General features: G+C 43.8%; 1 protein-coding gene across 1 annotated transcript; it reads left to right on the top strand.

The window, feature by feature from the left end:
- Positions 1-11203: 11203 nt before the first annotated feature.
- Positions 11204-13528, top strand: LOC118478596 (piggyBac transposable element-derived protein 4-like). Its single transcript, XM_035972505.1, has 2 exons — positions 11204-11916; positions 12376-13528. Exons 1-2 carry the CDS (start codon positions 11204-11206, stop codon positions 13526-13528), a joined length of 1866 nt encoding a protein of 621 aa, XP_035828398.1.
- The last annotated feature ends 601 nt before the right edge of the window (positions 13529-14129 follow it).

Below are 14129 nucleotides of genomic sequence, written 5' to 3'. Positions count from 1 at the left end.
CCCCCCACAAAAAACTGCATAATTATGAGAGTATCGCGTAAACTTGAATTTTACGTGCGTAATGTTATAATTCAATTACACAGACCCGGTGTGAAAATACCCTTCTGAAATCATCACTTTGAGACATTCGTGTGATTTAGCAGCTTCTGTAAGTCTTAAGACTACAACTACAATGCAAATGTCAGCAGAATGAAAGGCAAATATGCCATGTACATATTGCGTGGTCCTTGCATAATCTGCATTGGACACTTTCTGACAAAGAATTTAATTAACTTCTGGCCCCTGTATTCACCTGCACCATAACATTAACACACGGCCACATAAAGATCGTTCTCAATGTGACCAATAAATTTTTTATTACGTCTCGTCTAAGGGGACGTAATCATGAAATTGGACAAGAGCACTTAGTTATTTCCCTTTACACGTCACGTGTAAATTTTGTGGTACATGTCCAACAGTGCTTGTCAACAACCTTTTCACTTTTCATAACCGCCCGCTTTTGCCATCATAAGTCTTCCAGAGCCTATAACACAAAGTACTCAGGCTATAAAGGAAGAGGCAGACCCCGTAAAAGATGATAGATTGAGGGAGTCCAGGGAAACCGTGACAAATTATAATTAATATCCCAATGGAAAGAGCTGCAGAGACGGTCCTCCGTAGAAAACTTGATCTCCCATTGACACTTAGCAACAGGAAGAAAAAGTTTTAAAAAGTAAGATTCAGAAAGTAAAATTTCCGTACCGCCCCCAAGTATAAGGTCATATGAGCGCCAGAAGATTAGAGGGGAGGGGTTACAAGAGAATAACAAACATAAAACAAGAAGAAGGGGAGAAAAGGACGACGATAGATGTTTGATAAGAAAGAAGGAGCAAACCACGCCAGAGCACCTGCTAACCACCAAGTGCTAGGAAAAAGTAAAGCAGACGGACAGAACCAACAGAGGGAAGAAAAGAAACAGGACCCACCAACGAAACCCTCCACCCGCCCACTTACTGAACTTAAACAAACAAACAAATAAAAAAAATGAGTTTTACAGTACGTGCAACACAAATGATTCATATTATAATAAGTACCAAACATTTGACGTGTGAAAACTAGAGTAACATAAAAAAAAAAGAAAAGGAGAAGTAAGGACGATAGTTTATCTATCTAAATAGGAAAGAAAGAGGAAACCATACACGAGATAACCCATCAACCACGAACAAAAAAGGGGGAAAATGGAAAACTCACACGAATAAAACAAAGGTACTCAAATGATGAAAAGCTTTGAACATATGTTTTATTTTATTTATTTATCCTTATACATGTACATGAAAGACACCTCCCTATATCATAACATAACAGCAGAGCGCAAATTAATGCATTTCATGATTGGACATTGCAGAGTCTGAAACTTATCTCACATATCACCACACTTGAAAAAAAATAACAAACATAATTCATGTTCTTCAAGCATGTCCAATTTTTACAATCATTTTTTTTTTAATTTCCAAAAAAGAACACACAAACAATTAGGCTACAGACACGCGTGCGCGCCTATACACACACGCACACACATAAACACAAGATTTCATAATGGCCATTGGCCTTTACAATAAATTGTAAATACCATTTTTAACAATATTTAGCCCAGCATGTATCCTGGCTGGGCTGATGTACTGGAGGATTGTCATGCTACTGTTTGGAGAAAAAAAAAAGACATATTTATTTCCTAATCAGTCTTCTAATACAAAAAGACGAATCCCGGTTCTTTCCTCCTTCAGGATACTTCCCGACAAAGTCAGTCTTGTTGGCTTTAGAGTAATCGACGTCAATAACGTCTGGCAGACTCATTTGTCGTCAGATCAATTCAGTGTTTATTAAAACCCTCTTCATCATCAGTGACAAAGGCAAAAATAGTTAAATTAATGTTATTAAGAAGACAAAAAGAGACAAAGTGAAATTGGTGGAAAATTGTAGTCATTTTTGCAAGAACCAGTCTTTGCAACACCAAAAGCACTTTGTCAGTTTCAAGGACAAAATGTCTGCTCGGAAATTCAATGGGCTCAATCAGAAAGAAAACATTTGAGATCTGATTTCTAATTAAGAAAAAAAAGCAAGTGCTAAAGAGTCAAGACGCTTTATAAAAGACTCAGTCTGAAAAAGAAATGCTAGCTTTTCAGAGTAAGTTTCTCAAAGAAGATACAGACAGGTTGATTGAAGGGAAAAAACCTCACAAATTAGAGAGACTAGTTGAAAGAAGAATTAGCCAAAAGAAAAATGATCAGAAAATCAAAAGTCATTCAAGTATTTGATATTCAGAACAGTTTGGCAGCATCAAAACGAATGGAGGAGGAGCTAAAACAAAGTTAAAAAATTAATCTTTTGTCTTGAAAAAGATCTTGAAGAAAAATTAAATATCAAGATGACAAAGAAAAGTCTTTGAAAGAGCATGAAGCTTCAGTACATAAACTGAAAAAAAGAAAGATGCAGCAGAGGAACTCTCCATTTACACTTCATTAAATATGAACAACTTCAAGCAAGGCGGCAGATTCCTCAGGACATTCCGACTGGTCTGAGAGAATGTTGTTCAGTTCAAGGTGCTTTCTTCACACTCTTTTGGACGGAGGCATTTGCGCTGCAAATCTGCACATACACCAATGAGTAGGCTACTTTGCTGCCATGAAAGAGACTTGTCCATCTCTAGGGAAGAACTGACGTGACCTGGAGCCAGACGAGTTTTACACTTTTCTTGCCTAACTAATGTAGTTAGATAGAACTCCTATACTTGATTCATACTGGAGCACTAAGTCACTAAGACATTGTTTCATGGATTGTGGGCGAGAGGCTTTATGTCTATTATATATATATTAGATACAAGCAGATTCCATAGGGATATTTTAACTTAGCAATCACAGGACACAAGATAGGACAGACAAATTGACAAGAGAGATTTTTGGTGGAATTAATTCAATTCGCAGGAAATGTTAGAAACTCTGAGTGCCTAATGAACATATCAGTATAGATGAGAGGATGGCTGCTACGAAGGGACGTCACAGGTTTAGACAGTATATCAAAGATGAGCCCACAAAGGGAGGATTTAAGTGGTGGCTTTTGGAAGATTCGTCTAATGGATACATATACATGCAATATTGATGTCTCTTTGGGGAAGAGAGATAGTAGTAAGAATGGTCTGGCCTACATTAGTAATTGTTAAAAATTGTAGTGAACATTTGTATGGAATGGATACTTTTTATTCATCTTTCCATCTTTTCAAAGAGTTACTTAGGAAGGTATTGCCACTTGTTGGACCATCATACCTAATTCTGGAGGTTTTCCTCAGTTTAGGAAGAATGTTAAAGAGTTCAACAAAAGTATTTGTGGTCCCAATACGCCCAAAGCCTACCCAAATGAGCATGCGTGTACATGACAGTCATGAGGAAGAGGATCCATCAGCAGAGCGGAAAGCCAGGAAGGGAGGGAAGCCAGGAAGGGAGGGAAGCCAGGAAGGGAGGGAAGCCAGGAAGGGAGGGAAGAGGAAAGGGGTGTCGAAAAAGGGGATGAAAAATTAGGCTTTTTTCGTAAAACTCCAAGAAGTTCATGCAGTTTAATATTGTATTTATATATATATATACGACGGATGGTTATACAGTTTTTCATCCGTGCAATGTTTAAAATGGAATCACGCAGGCGCCACTTCCGCATGCACATGCCTGACAAGCCAACAAAAAGGGAGTTTATCTTTTGTTATATGTTGGCTTGGGGCACATGAGTTTTTTTCAGCAACTTATGTGACAATCAGTAGGGTTTTTTTCCTTTTGTTTTTCATTACTTTTATTTCTTACTTTTCACTAGTTCAACCCGAGGCAGAGAAGAGCGCCTTGTTCTATTTTGAACTGTTTTGGAACGCGGCGTTCTGGACCCACCTCGTCGACCAGACGAACCTGTATGCGGCCCAGGAGAGAGGAAAGGGCCCGCAGCCACCAAAGGGAACTTGGGCAGCTGTGACTACTGCAGTCATGAAAGCTTTCAAGGGTATGGTGAAGTTTCTTATTATTTATTTAGTTAGTAGTAGTAGTATAAGGTTTTACGGCGCTCGCAACTGCTAAGGTCATATGAGCGCGCGAAACACAAGTTGTTCACCTCTGCGAAAGTTCACTTCACGACTGGTAACTAATTTACTTTAAAATGCTAAAAAGTTAAAAATATTCAAATTCGGTGTAAATACATTTGTGATCTAAAACAACTTTTAAGTAACATTAAAAATTTTAAATAATATCAGATTCACTTTACAACTCGCCATAAAGGCCAATGGCCTTTATAAAATTTAAAATTCTGCTGGGAACAATGACGGAGAAAATATCCTGCAATTTCTTGCATTTATAATATTTCCTTCGGATCTCTCCAAAGTCTAGACATTCTGTTAAAATGTGTCTAATGGTAAAATCTGTGTCGCATCCGACACAGAACGGCTTCTCCTCTCCCTGTAGGAGGTATTTGTGAGTCAGGGCCGTGTGTCCGATTTAGTTAGTTAATTTTAGTGAATGAGCAATTTCAATATTACATTGCAAGATTTTGTATTGATTTTACAATAGACGCCATTCCCTGTGATGTCGTCGTCATGGATTTTCTTCATATTTATTTGCATTGTTGCTGATAATTCCATTTTGACACAAAATTTATCCAGGGATGCCACTCAACTTTTTTGAAAATAGCTGAAAGTCCACGCCCCACAGTCACGCTAACATATGAATATCAATTTGAAACCCCAATTTCTTTTTTTTAAAACTATATATTTTATCTCGATCTCAAAAACGGGATAGCGGATCAGGATCAAAATACCGGAGGTACCGGAAAAAAGCGGAAAAGTGGCATCCCTGTTTATCTTTCATAGACAGCTGAACATTTATACATCATGAATACTATTTTGTACAGGGCTTTGATTCTCCATGGGAGTTCTCCGGCTGCCGAGACGGGCCAACTACTGGAGAGGAAAGAAACCCCTCTTGAAGGCGGAGTTTGGTCGTATGATGTCGCGCGACAGATTCGAACAGATTTGGCGGTACCTCCACCTGAGCGACAACACAGCTCCACCGTCCAATCCACCAGACAAGCTAAGGAAAGTGAGATGGCTCATCAAGACCCTCAACACCCAGTTCAGCGCAGTCTACAAGCCGAGTGGAGTTGCAAGTGTGGATGAGTCCATGGTCAAATTTAAGTGACGGCTTGGATTCCGCTAGTACGTGCCGGCAAAACCAACGAAATGGGGCATCAAGTTGTGGGCTCTCTGTGAGAGCACAACAGGATACCTCCACAGGTAGGACATTCAAAAACTTTTTTTTTCTCACAAAATTGAACCAAATGTTTATGTTTCCATGTTCCATCACCTTTTTATCGTAAACGTAATTTGAAATTTTTTAACACTCTTTTTTTTGGTGTAAAGTAAAGCAAAATACACACTTACATCATACCAAATTTATTCTAAAGAAATTCTCACTTTGTTAAAAAAAAAAAAAGAAAGTGTAACAGGAACAAATGGCAAGTATAAGGAATGCATTTCATTTCAAGTATTTTGCTCGCAGCGGTGAAACTTTTAGCGGCTGCACCACAGACACCAGTATTTCATTTTAAGTATTTTGCTCGCAGCGGTGAAACTTTTAGCGGCTGCACCACAGACACCAGTCCAGACTTGTCATTTTTACTTTGCACATGCAATATATGCAATGCTTTTCTTTCTTTTTCCTTTCAAGATTCAGCGTCTACTGGGAAAGGAGAAGGGAGAGGGGACACAGGAGGACAGGCGGAAGGGGCTGGCGTACAACGTCGTCATGGACCTCGTAAGGCCCTATTTTGACACCAGTAAGTATATTGCAAAAAAAAACTGCAGGTCCTGTGTAGCATTTTTGCCATTGTTTTCGTGAATTTTGACCGTCAACATGGATCAGTACGCAGAAATGATAAATTCTGCCAAGAAATGTGGGATGAAAGACGATGAAGCGAATCACCTCTTGAATGACTACTTCACGACTACAGCTGACGATGAAGATGACGAGTGCGATTTTCATTCTTCTTGTAAAGGGATGGACAGTGAAGACGAGGATGGTAGTAGTAGTAGTAGTATAGGGTTTTACGGCGCTCGCAACTGCTGCGGTCATATGAGCGTGCGAAACACAAGTTGTTTACTTTTGCAAAAGTTCACTGCACGATGATGGGAGGTAAGCAACTATGATGCCATTTCAAGGATTATGGTTTTATACAATGTTTTCAATCACTTTCATTAAGATCTAGATCTAGATGTCTAAATCTAGTCTCTGTGAATCTAGGATAATTCTAGATCTAGATAGGTGTCTAGTTCTACATTCTTTACGTGATATGGACTCATGGTTCCTTTTCACTCTTTTCATGCAGGCTACAGACTTGTGTCTGGGTGGACTTTTTTAAGGACGACGCCGAGCAAAGACAACCCTGCACCAAGGAGGACTCGTAAAGGTATAATCGTTGTTGTTTTTTCTTGTTGTTTTCCTTTATGTCCCGGTGCAGGGCTCTGTCCCCTCCACACCACCCCGCCGTCTGGGAAGTGCCGAGAGGCGGTCCCATAAGACCAAGACAAGACCGGACCGCCACCACCACCACCTCCCGAGATGCCTCACAAGACAGACTGTCGGTTTGACGATGATCCTGACCCACACCCCACCGGGACCCTAACAGTCACCCTCACTGGCCGGTACTCCGCCACCATCCCCGCCGCCACTATCATGCAGAAAATAAACGAAACACACCCCGACCTGCGGCTCAAAAAACATTACCAACTACAGGAATCGTACACCATCTACCTTGAGCCGCAGACAGGGTCGGACTTCCAGCGTTTACACTCAACGGTCCTGAACGAGGTGGCGGAGGGGACGGACGCCCTCCTCCAAATCACCGGCCGTGAGAGGAGGAAGATATACCTCCAATGGGTCCCGGTGACTTTCTCTGAAGAAAATATCAAGCGAGTCGTCAGGACCTTCGCCAAACCAAACTCCCAAATAGACTTCCTCCCTAGACGATACGGTTCGGACGACCGTCACACCATCCTAGCGGAGGCCGACCCCGACGACGTCCCGCACTACGTGAGGATCTCAGGCTGCGGGCCGGACCCGCTCAATATAATGGTCACCCTCCCCGGACGTCGCATAGCCTGCCTACACTGCGCCCGAGTGGACCATTATTCAAATAAACGACGACACTCCTGCCACCAAGACCGCCCCCACCACCACGGAACCCGCGACCTATGCTGACCGACTAAAAGGACGACGCCCCACCACCACAAGACCGCCACAAGCAACGACAGCCGACACCCCTGCCACCACTGTGACCACCGACACCACCAACGCTCCAACCACCGAACACGAGGTTTGTATACATTTTGATTGGAAGTGTTGCTCTGACCTCTTGTGCCCCCCTCTCAGTATTTCTACGTTTATGCTTGGTAAATAATACTTCAGTATCAATATATAATCGCAAGTAGACCAACAAAAATTGCGTGGAATCAATGCCAATGCCCTTCCAATGACACTAGATCTAGATTTAATGTCGGTAAGTGACATCGACTGGAAAGAAACTATAAAGAGACAAAGCAAAGCTAGATCTAGTGAACATACGCAGAATAGCCTATGACACCCACACTGTGATTGTCAGAACTAGATTCTAGAGTGAATGAGTGTAATGATATGGGACATAATCCATCACAGTTGCTTGTCCACTACATTATCAGTTGTTTCCCTTTCATTGTAAACACTCCATGAGCAGTTTTCACATTGTCTTGAGATTCATGGCTTCTGAGAGCATAGGGTCTGGGGTGTATATAAAGCTGTCTTTGTGTCTCTAGTTTTTTGTGTTATTGGAGAGATGAATAATTGAGAATTACGGGCCCATGAGACTAGGGGGCGCTGGGTGGGCCGAACAGAGTTGCCGCCCCGTGACACTAGGGGCGCTGAAACATGGGTATAAAGGCGAGGCGGGAATTCTGTGCGCCCCTTCTGATCCGTCTCAGTTCTGCTAGAGACCAGAGTGGCCGACGTTGTCGTAGCTGCCGGCGAAGTGACCTCTGAGGGCCTGTCGACGCGATCTAAGCCGGCCAGCGCAGGCGCGTCACCACCTTGCAGATCCTCACATCTTCTCCTACCAGTGAGTTGACGCCAGTCGGTAAGTACAGTCTTTCTACCTCGCAGTCACATTTTGGGGGGTCATTTGACTGGTGAAGTGAACCTTGCTACATGGTGTCAGAAGTGAGTGAGTGAGACAGAACAACCACACAAGAGTAGGATATAACGTGGAGAAACCTCACGGTAAGAAACATGAAACCACCAGTTAATTTCCACTTTCATGAACCGATAGCATGGGCTTCGTGGAGACAAACTTTTCTTAGTTGATGAAGAAAAGTGAAGAAGTCCAAGAACTGTGCCGGACGGAACAAGAATCAGTTCTTGTTGCAGTAGGCCTACCTCGTCTGGCGAGTTCTGACTGGCCAGCACTCATCGGTGAGTCTGCACTTTTTGCCCCCGGGACACCATGATCACGACGGCGGTCCTCCCAGTCTGGTGAGTATTGAGCCATTATTACCCACTCATTTGTTCTTATCGTTTTTCAACAGCAGCCATGATCTTCAAGACGAGTCTAAAGTACACCGACCGGCCAGAGCTGATACGACACGAGGCAAACACTTACATAGTCAAGCTAACCGGAAAGGGTGCGGGACGCATCAGGAACCCACAGATAATAGACGAAGTAACGACCAGGTATGGACTGCAAGAGCGAGAAGTGGTAAGCATATATAGAAACCCAACGTCTTTCAATATATATCTCACATTTGTCGACTCAGTACCAGAATCACTACTTCATGACACACAATTCCAAATAGATACCTACACACACGCATATATCCAAAAATTAACTAGGGAAAAAAAAAATTGTACCTGTCGTGGGTGCCCCCATCCTTCCCACCAGATGTGGTGGAAGACATACTTCACACATTCCTAGACAAAAACAAACCAATCAAAATCTTACCACAAAAACTCAATCCGACGCCACAGTGTCAATTCCCTCCGGGAATTCCAGTCAGTGGTGGAGAGTTCTACCAGGAAAGGAATGTTCCCACCTACGACAGGCAAGCCTTTTTCAAGCCGTGGTCCAGGTCCTTTCCTGGTATCAAGAAACTCCAGCACTTTTTTATTTCAGGAGAGAAGCCAGGATATGTGACAGCAAGGAGGAGTGTGGAGGGTGAGGTGGCGGAGAGGTTGGTGTTGAACCCTGTCATTACGGCTTCCGGTGCGACTCTTCCTCCTGTGTTGTGTTCGCCAGGGCTCTCCAGGGACAGACCACCCTTGGACTTTTCAATTTGCTTAGAGTATTTCCTTGGGCCAGTCCTCACCTTTTCCAACACCACCCACCCCTTCTTGCTTTCAGCAGATTTACAAGTCTTCATGGACAATTTTTACTCCAGTTGTTTACTCATGGAGGATCTGGTGGGCAAGGGGATACAGCCAGCTGACAACATCCGAGCAAACAGGAGAGGCCTGTCCACTGAAATGCTGCCCAGAGCCCTCCAGTTGCAGAAGCATCAGTACAGAGTGGGGCAATTCAACGACCTGACCTTCTGCAACTGGATGGATACCAAGAATGTCCTGGTGCTTTCAAATTTCCATTCGCCGATGGACACCGGAACTGTCATGAGACGGAAAGGAAATTCGAACCAGCGGGCCGTCACTGTACCGAGATGCCTTTCTGACCACCTGCAGCACATGACAGGCGTTGATCTAATGGATCAGATGGTTGGATACTACATCATCAACCACAGGTACGTCTTTTCCAATTTTGGTCAACTTCGTTCCAATTTCCAAAAAATATTTTCATGTGCCTTTTGAAATTTCACATTACAGGTTATAGTTAGACTTCATTCCACTAAATTTACTTCACAGCTCCTGACAAAAAATGATCCCAAGATTTTACTTTCTTTTTTTTCGTGTTTTTTTTTCTTTCTTTCTTGTAGTTCTTGTAAATTGTGTTTTTCCTTTCAGATGAGCTGCTTTCACTTCAACTTCGTTCCAAAAAATTACTTTCTTGGGCCCTTTGAATATTTCACGTTACAAGTTTTATTTCAACTTCATTTCACCGCATTCATTTCCCAGATCAACAAAATGGTGGAGACGGCTATTTTTTTATTTAGCGACAGTGTCCTCCCACAACGCCTTTGTAGTTGCCAAGGCAAGCAACAACAGACGCTGCTGGTCCGGATTTCAGGACTTCAGAGGACATTGCTTCATAACTCATCGGAGGAACAACAAGCAGCAGGGAAGCACCGCAGACACCGCAGACTTCCGCAGCTGGGTCCGGTACTTCTTCTCACACCTTCCGGGTGCTTTACAGAAATAAAAGGAAGCGCACCACCAACTTCGGGTGCCTGTAGTGTGCCCAGCCTGTACACGAAAAGTGCTTCTTCACTCACGTCCGATATCCGGATGGCGGAGGCTAACCGTGTGTGATGTCATGCCCTGTAGACATTGGTGTGTGCATATATAGTGTATATATGTTTGTGCATTCAGAAAGGATTATATTTGGCATTCGCGGAGCGGCAGATAAGGTAAGGGAATTTGCTAAGCTTATTTTCTTTTTCCTTTTCTAATTTATTTATTCCCCAGGAGAAGATTGCAAAGCTGCAAGTGTACTTTACTAGGGCTGTGAAGAGTGTTGCCGGCAGCCGGGTTGCAGGTGACGACATCTGTTTCACTGGAGCCTCGGAGGAGGACATCAAAGTGATGGCCGAGGCCATCGAGGCGTCGTATTTCCACTGTTGTTTCCACAGATGATTTTCCAAAACAAATGTGTCCTGAGGGACCCGACTCCTGGTGCTTCTACAACAGGGCTCAAGCCAGGGACGAACCAGTCCCTGAGCACAAGAAGCACCAGACATGTTTTTTAACACTTTGCTGTCTCATCTCGCCGTACGGCGAGCCGGAAGTATTTCCGTTCGAGGCGCTTCTCGCCGATCGGCGATTGTGTACCATAACAACGGGATCGCGATGACTAGAACTACAATGTCGTTCATTGTAGTGACCTCCCTTTCGTGACATGCGCACTTAATCTAAAGAGTGTTTACTTCCTTTTGTTTCGCAATAGTTAGCAGGAAATTTAGCGTCACTCGGCCACTTTTCTTCGAGTTTTCGAGCAGTGAACACGTACGAGAATGAGCGACTCTACTTCTAGATCTGGATCTACGGTATTTCGCCAGGACAGTGACTCAGGGCAGTCTGCTCCCGATAATGCCAGCGATATTTCTTGGCTTAGTTGGGATGGAAACAACGTACAAGCGCTTGAATCGGAAGAGTCTGCTAGTCCTAGATCTACGACATCTTCGTCTGACGAGCAGCAGCCGAGCACGTCTGTCGCTCGTAGATCTAAATCTAGTTCTACTCGCACGACCACAGCCACAGCTCCTCGTCCAAGTGCTAGGCCTAGGGCTAGGCCACAACCAATCCCTGCGACAGCAAACACCTTCAACTTCGATTTATTCGACGCAGGGGACCGTTATGTGAATGACTGGCTACCAGACTTTAGCCAGCAGCCAGGACTGTTGGTGGACACTGAAAATTTCAGGTGTGTTGATTTTTTCAGCTTGTTCTTTTCACCAGCTGTGATTGACCTCCTGGTCACACAGACTAACTCTTATGCTGCCCACTGTCTTGACCCCTTGCCAGCAACCAACTATTACAAAAAGAGGTGGTCTGACACTTACCGCGAGGAGATGCAGGCTTTCATCGGTTTGCAAATCGCCATGGGTCTCAACCCCAAGCCCAGCATCGACGACTACTGGCGTTCGTTCTGGCTCGTCGACATCCACTTCAAGCAAGTGATGTCAAGGCACCGCTACAAGCTGTTGTCGGCCTTTTTTCACTTCAGGTAAGTAGATCTAATAATTCTAGTGAAATACCCTACTGTAAATCTAGATTTAGTAGATCTAGATCAGATCTTTCTAGGCATTCTAGGTTTTACATTAGCTAGGCTATGATAGACTGGATCTACATTCTAGTTCCAGTTTTTATCAAGTGATACATTCACCGCTAGATCTGAGATTAGGTTACCATTATATACTTTTTTATGTAAATGTTCGTCATCCGCTTTTTTTCTCTTTAGTAGGCTACTTAGGCCTAGAGCTAATTATTTTAGATGCAACTGAATGCTGCAGTGGGCTGGCCTTGCCTCCGTTACTTACCATTGTTGATTTGTCTTTCTGTAAATTTTTTAAACTGCTTCACATTGTTCACCTACGAGTTTTGCAAATTTTTTTCACCCTCTTCCCCCCAATACCCCAAAACTTATGCTTGCTGTTTTCACTGATAACTATTTCTTTTTCTCCAGTGATGCTGCACAGCATGTGCCACGGGGGCAAGCTGGGTACAAGCCACTGCAGAAGATCCACAACTTCCTTGACCTCAGCCCGTCCTTTCTGACTGCCTACTATCCTCACCAGCAGGTCAGCATTGATGAAAGCATGGCTAGGTTCAAGGGAAGGTGCCACTTCAGACAGTATATGCCGGACAAGCCAACGAAGCGGGGGTTCAAGTGCTTCTGTCTGTGTGATTCTGTGTCATATTACTGCCTTCGCTTTGTGGTGTACACAGGTAAGGACTTTTCCCCTCTCCCTGACGGCAAAGCCTTTACCAATCACCTGGTCGAGACCCTCCTTGACGGCTACCTGGATAAGAGCCACATTTTGTTTTGCGACAATTTTTACAGCTCTCAGGGGCTCTTCAGGGAGTTGCAGAATAGACAAACGGGTGCTGTTGGCACTGTGGTGGAGACACGGAAGGGCTTTCCGGAGCAGCTGAAAAAAGTGCATCTTCCCCTTCGGAAAGGAGACGATCCCGTCTTCGCCAAAGCTGGCGATCTTGTCGCGACGGCCTGGCATGACACCAAGCGTGTGTGCTTGCTGAGCACCGTTCACAGCAACGGTGTGATGCACAAAAGAATTCGCTGCTCCAAGACTCCCGGAGGATTCCGCGCAGTCCAAAAGCCGATTCTAGCGGAGTCGTACAATAGCTACATGGGTGGGGTGGATCACTTTGATCAGCTCCACAGGAATTACCACTACCCCCACAGGAGCTACAAGTGGTATATGGCCTTGTACCACTACGTGAAAGACATGTGCCTCGTAAATGCACACATACTGTATAAAGCGGACGGTGGAACGGACAGCGTCAAAGACTTTAGGTCATCGGTGATTGATGCGCTAGTCAAGCCGTATATGGGCATGCGTCCGGGTCGACCTCGAGCCCAGCCAAACCCCACTGCCGAACGCTTGTCTGCTGCCCAGCTTGGGCATTTCCCGGCTAAATTCGCCGACGCCAAACACCGCCCTCTGTGCAAAGTTTGTTCGACCATAAAGAAGCGGGCCCAGACAAGGTTTTACTGCCCACAGTGCAACACTGCCTTGTGTGTCGAAAGGGACTGTTTCAGGATTTGGCACACTGCTGCGGACGTCAGGCAGGCGCGGCAGCAGCTGGAGTTGTAGTGCTATTTCTTCACTTGGATCAAGCCCACATATTTGGATTATATTTTGTCACAGTGAGTACATTTAGAATCTTTTGTAGCTACATACACCACAAGCATGCTTTGCAACACTTCAAATTCAAATTTCTCCCATTCATCCACAACTACAATCCGCAATACATGAACATACACATACATATCGTGTTCTCGATGTTGTGCTTTTTTTTTCAGCCTAAGTGTTGTGCTTTCTTTCAGCCTAAATGTTGTGCTTTTGTTGTGGAGACAAAAAATTATATATTTTTTAGTCAGTTTTCATGTAAATATTACATAATTTATTCAAAATAGCCACCTTTGTCAAGTCACAGGATAAAAATGACAGTGAAATTTCAAATATTATTCAATTCTCCAACAGCCCTGCAAGTTCTATAACAGTAGATTATCATGGTATTGAGTAATAAGCCTTTTTGTTAGACACCCCCAATCCCTCTTTTCGGTCCTCCGTTTTCACCTTTTGGGGTACCTTTTTATAATGGCTCTAAATTGCACATCAAAATCATCTAGCCACCTTTATTTGAATTTATTACTGGCCATGGATGTTCAAATCACCTTTTTAGGGCATAATA

Source organism: Aplysia californica, unplaced genomic scaffold, assembly GCF_000002075.1.
Source record: "Aplysia californica isolate F4 #8 unplaced genomic scaffold, AplCal3.0 scaffold00717, whole genome shotgun sequence".
Lineage (NCBI taxonomy): Eukaryota > Metazoa > Mollusca > Gastropoda > Aplysiida > Aplysiidae > Aplysia > Aplysia californica.
The sequence above is the reverse complement of the archived record's forward strand: the minus strand, read 5'-3'. Positions and strand labels throughout refer to the sequence as shown.

Bases quoted from the DNA above. Each gene is read 5' to 3' on its own strand.
- LOC118478596 (XM_035972505.1), top strand. From the start codon at position 11,204: ATGAGCGACTCTACTTCTAGATCTGGATCTACGGTATTTCGCCAGGAC. The intron at 11,917-12,375 runs GTAAGTAGATCT...CTTTTTCTCCAG, and splicing joins TCGGCCTTTTTTCACTTCAG to TGATGCTGCACAGCATGTGC.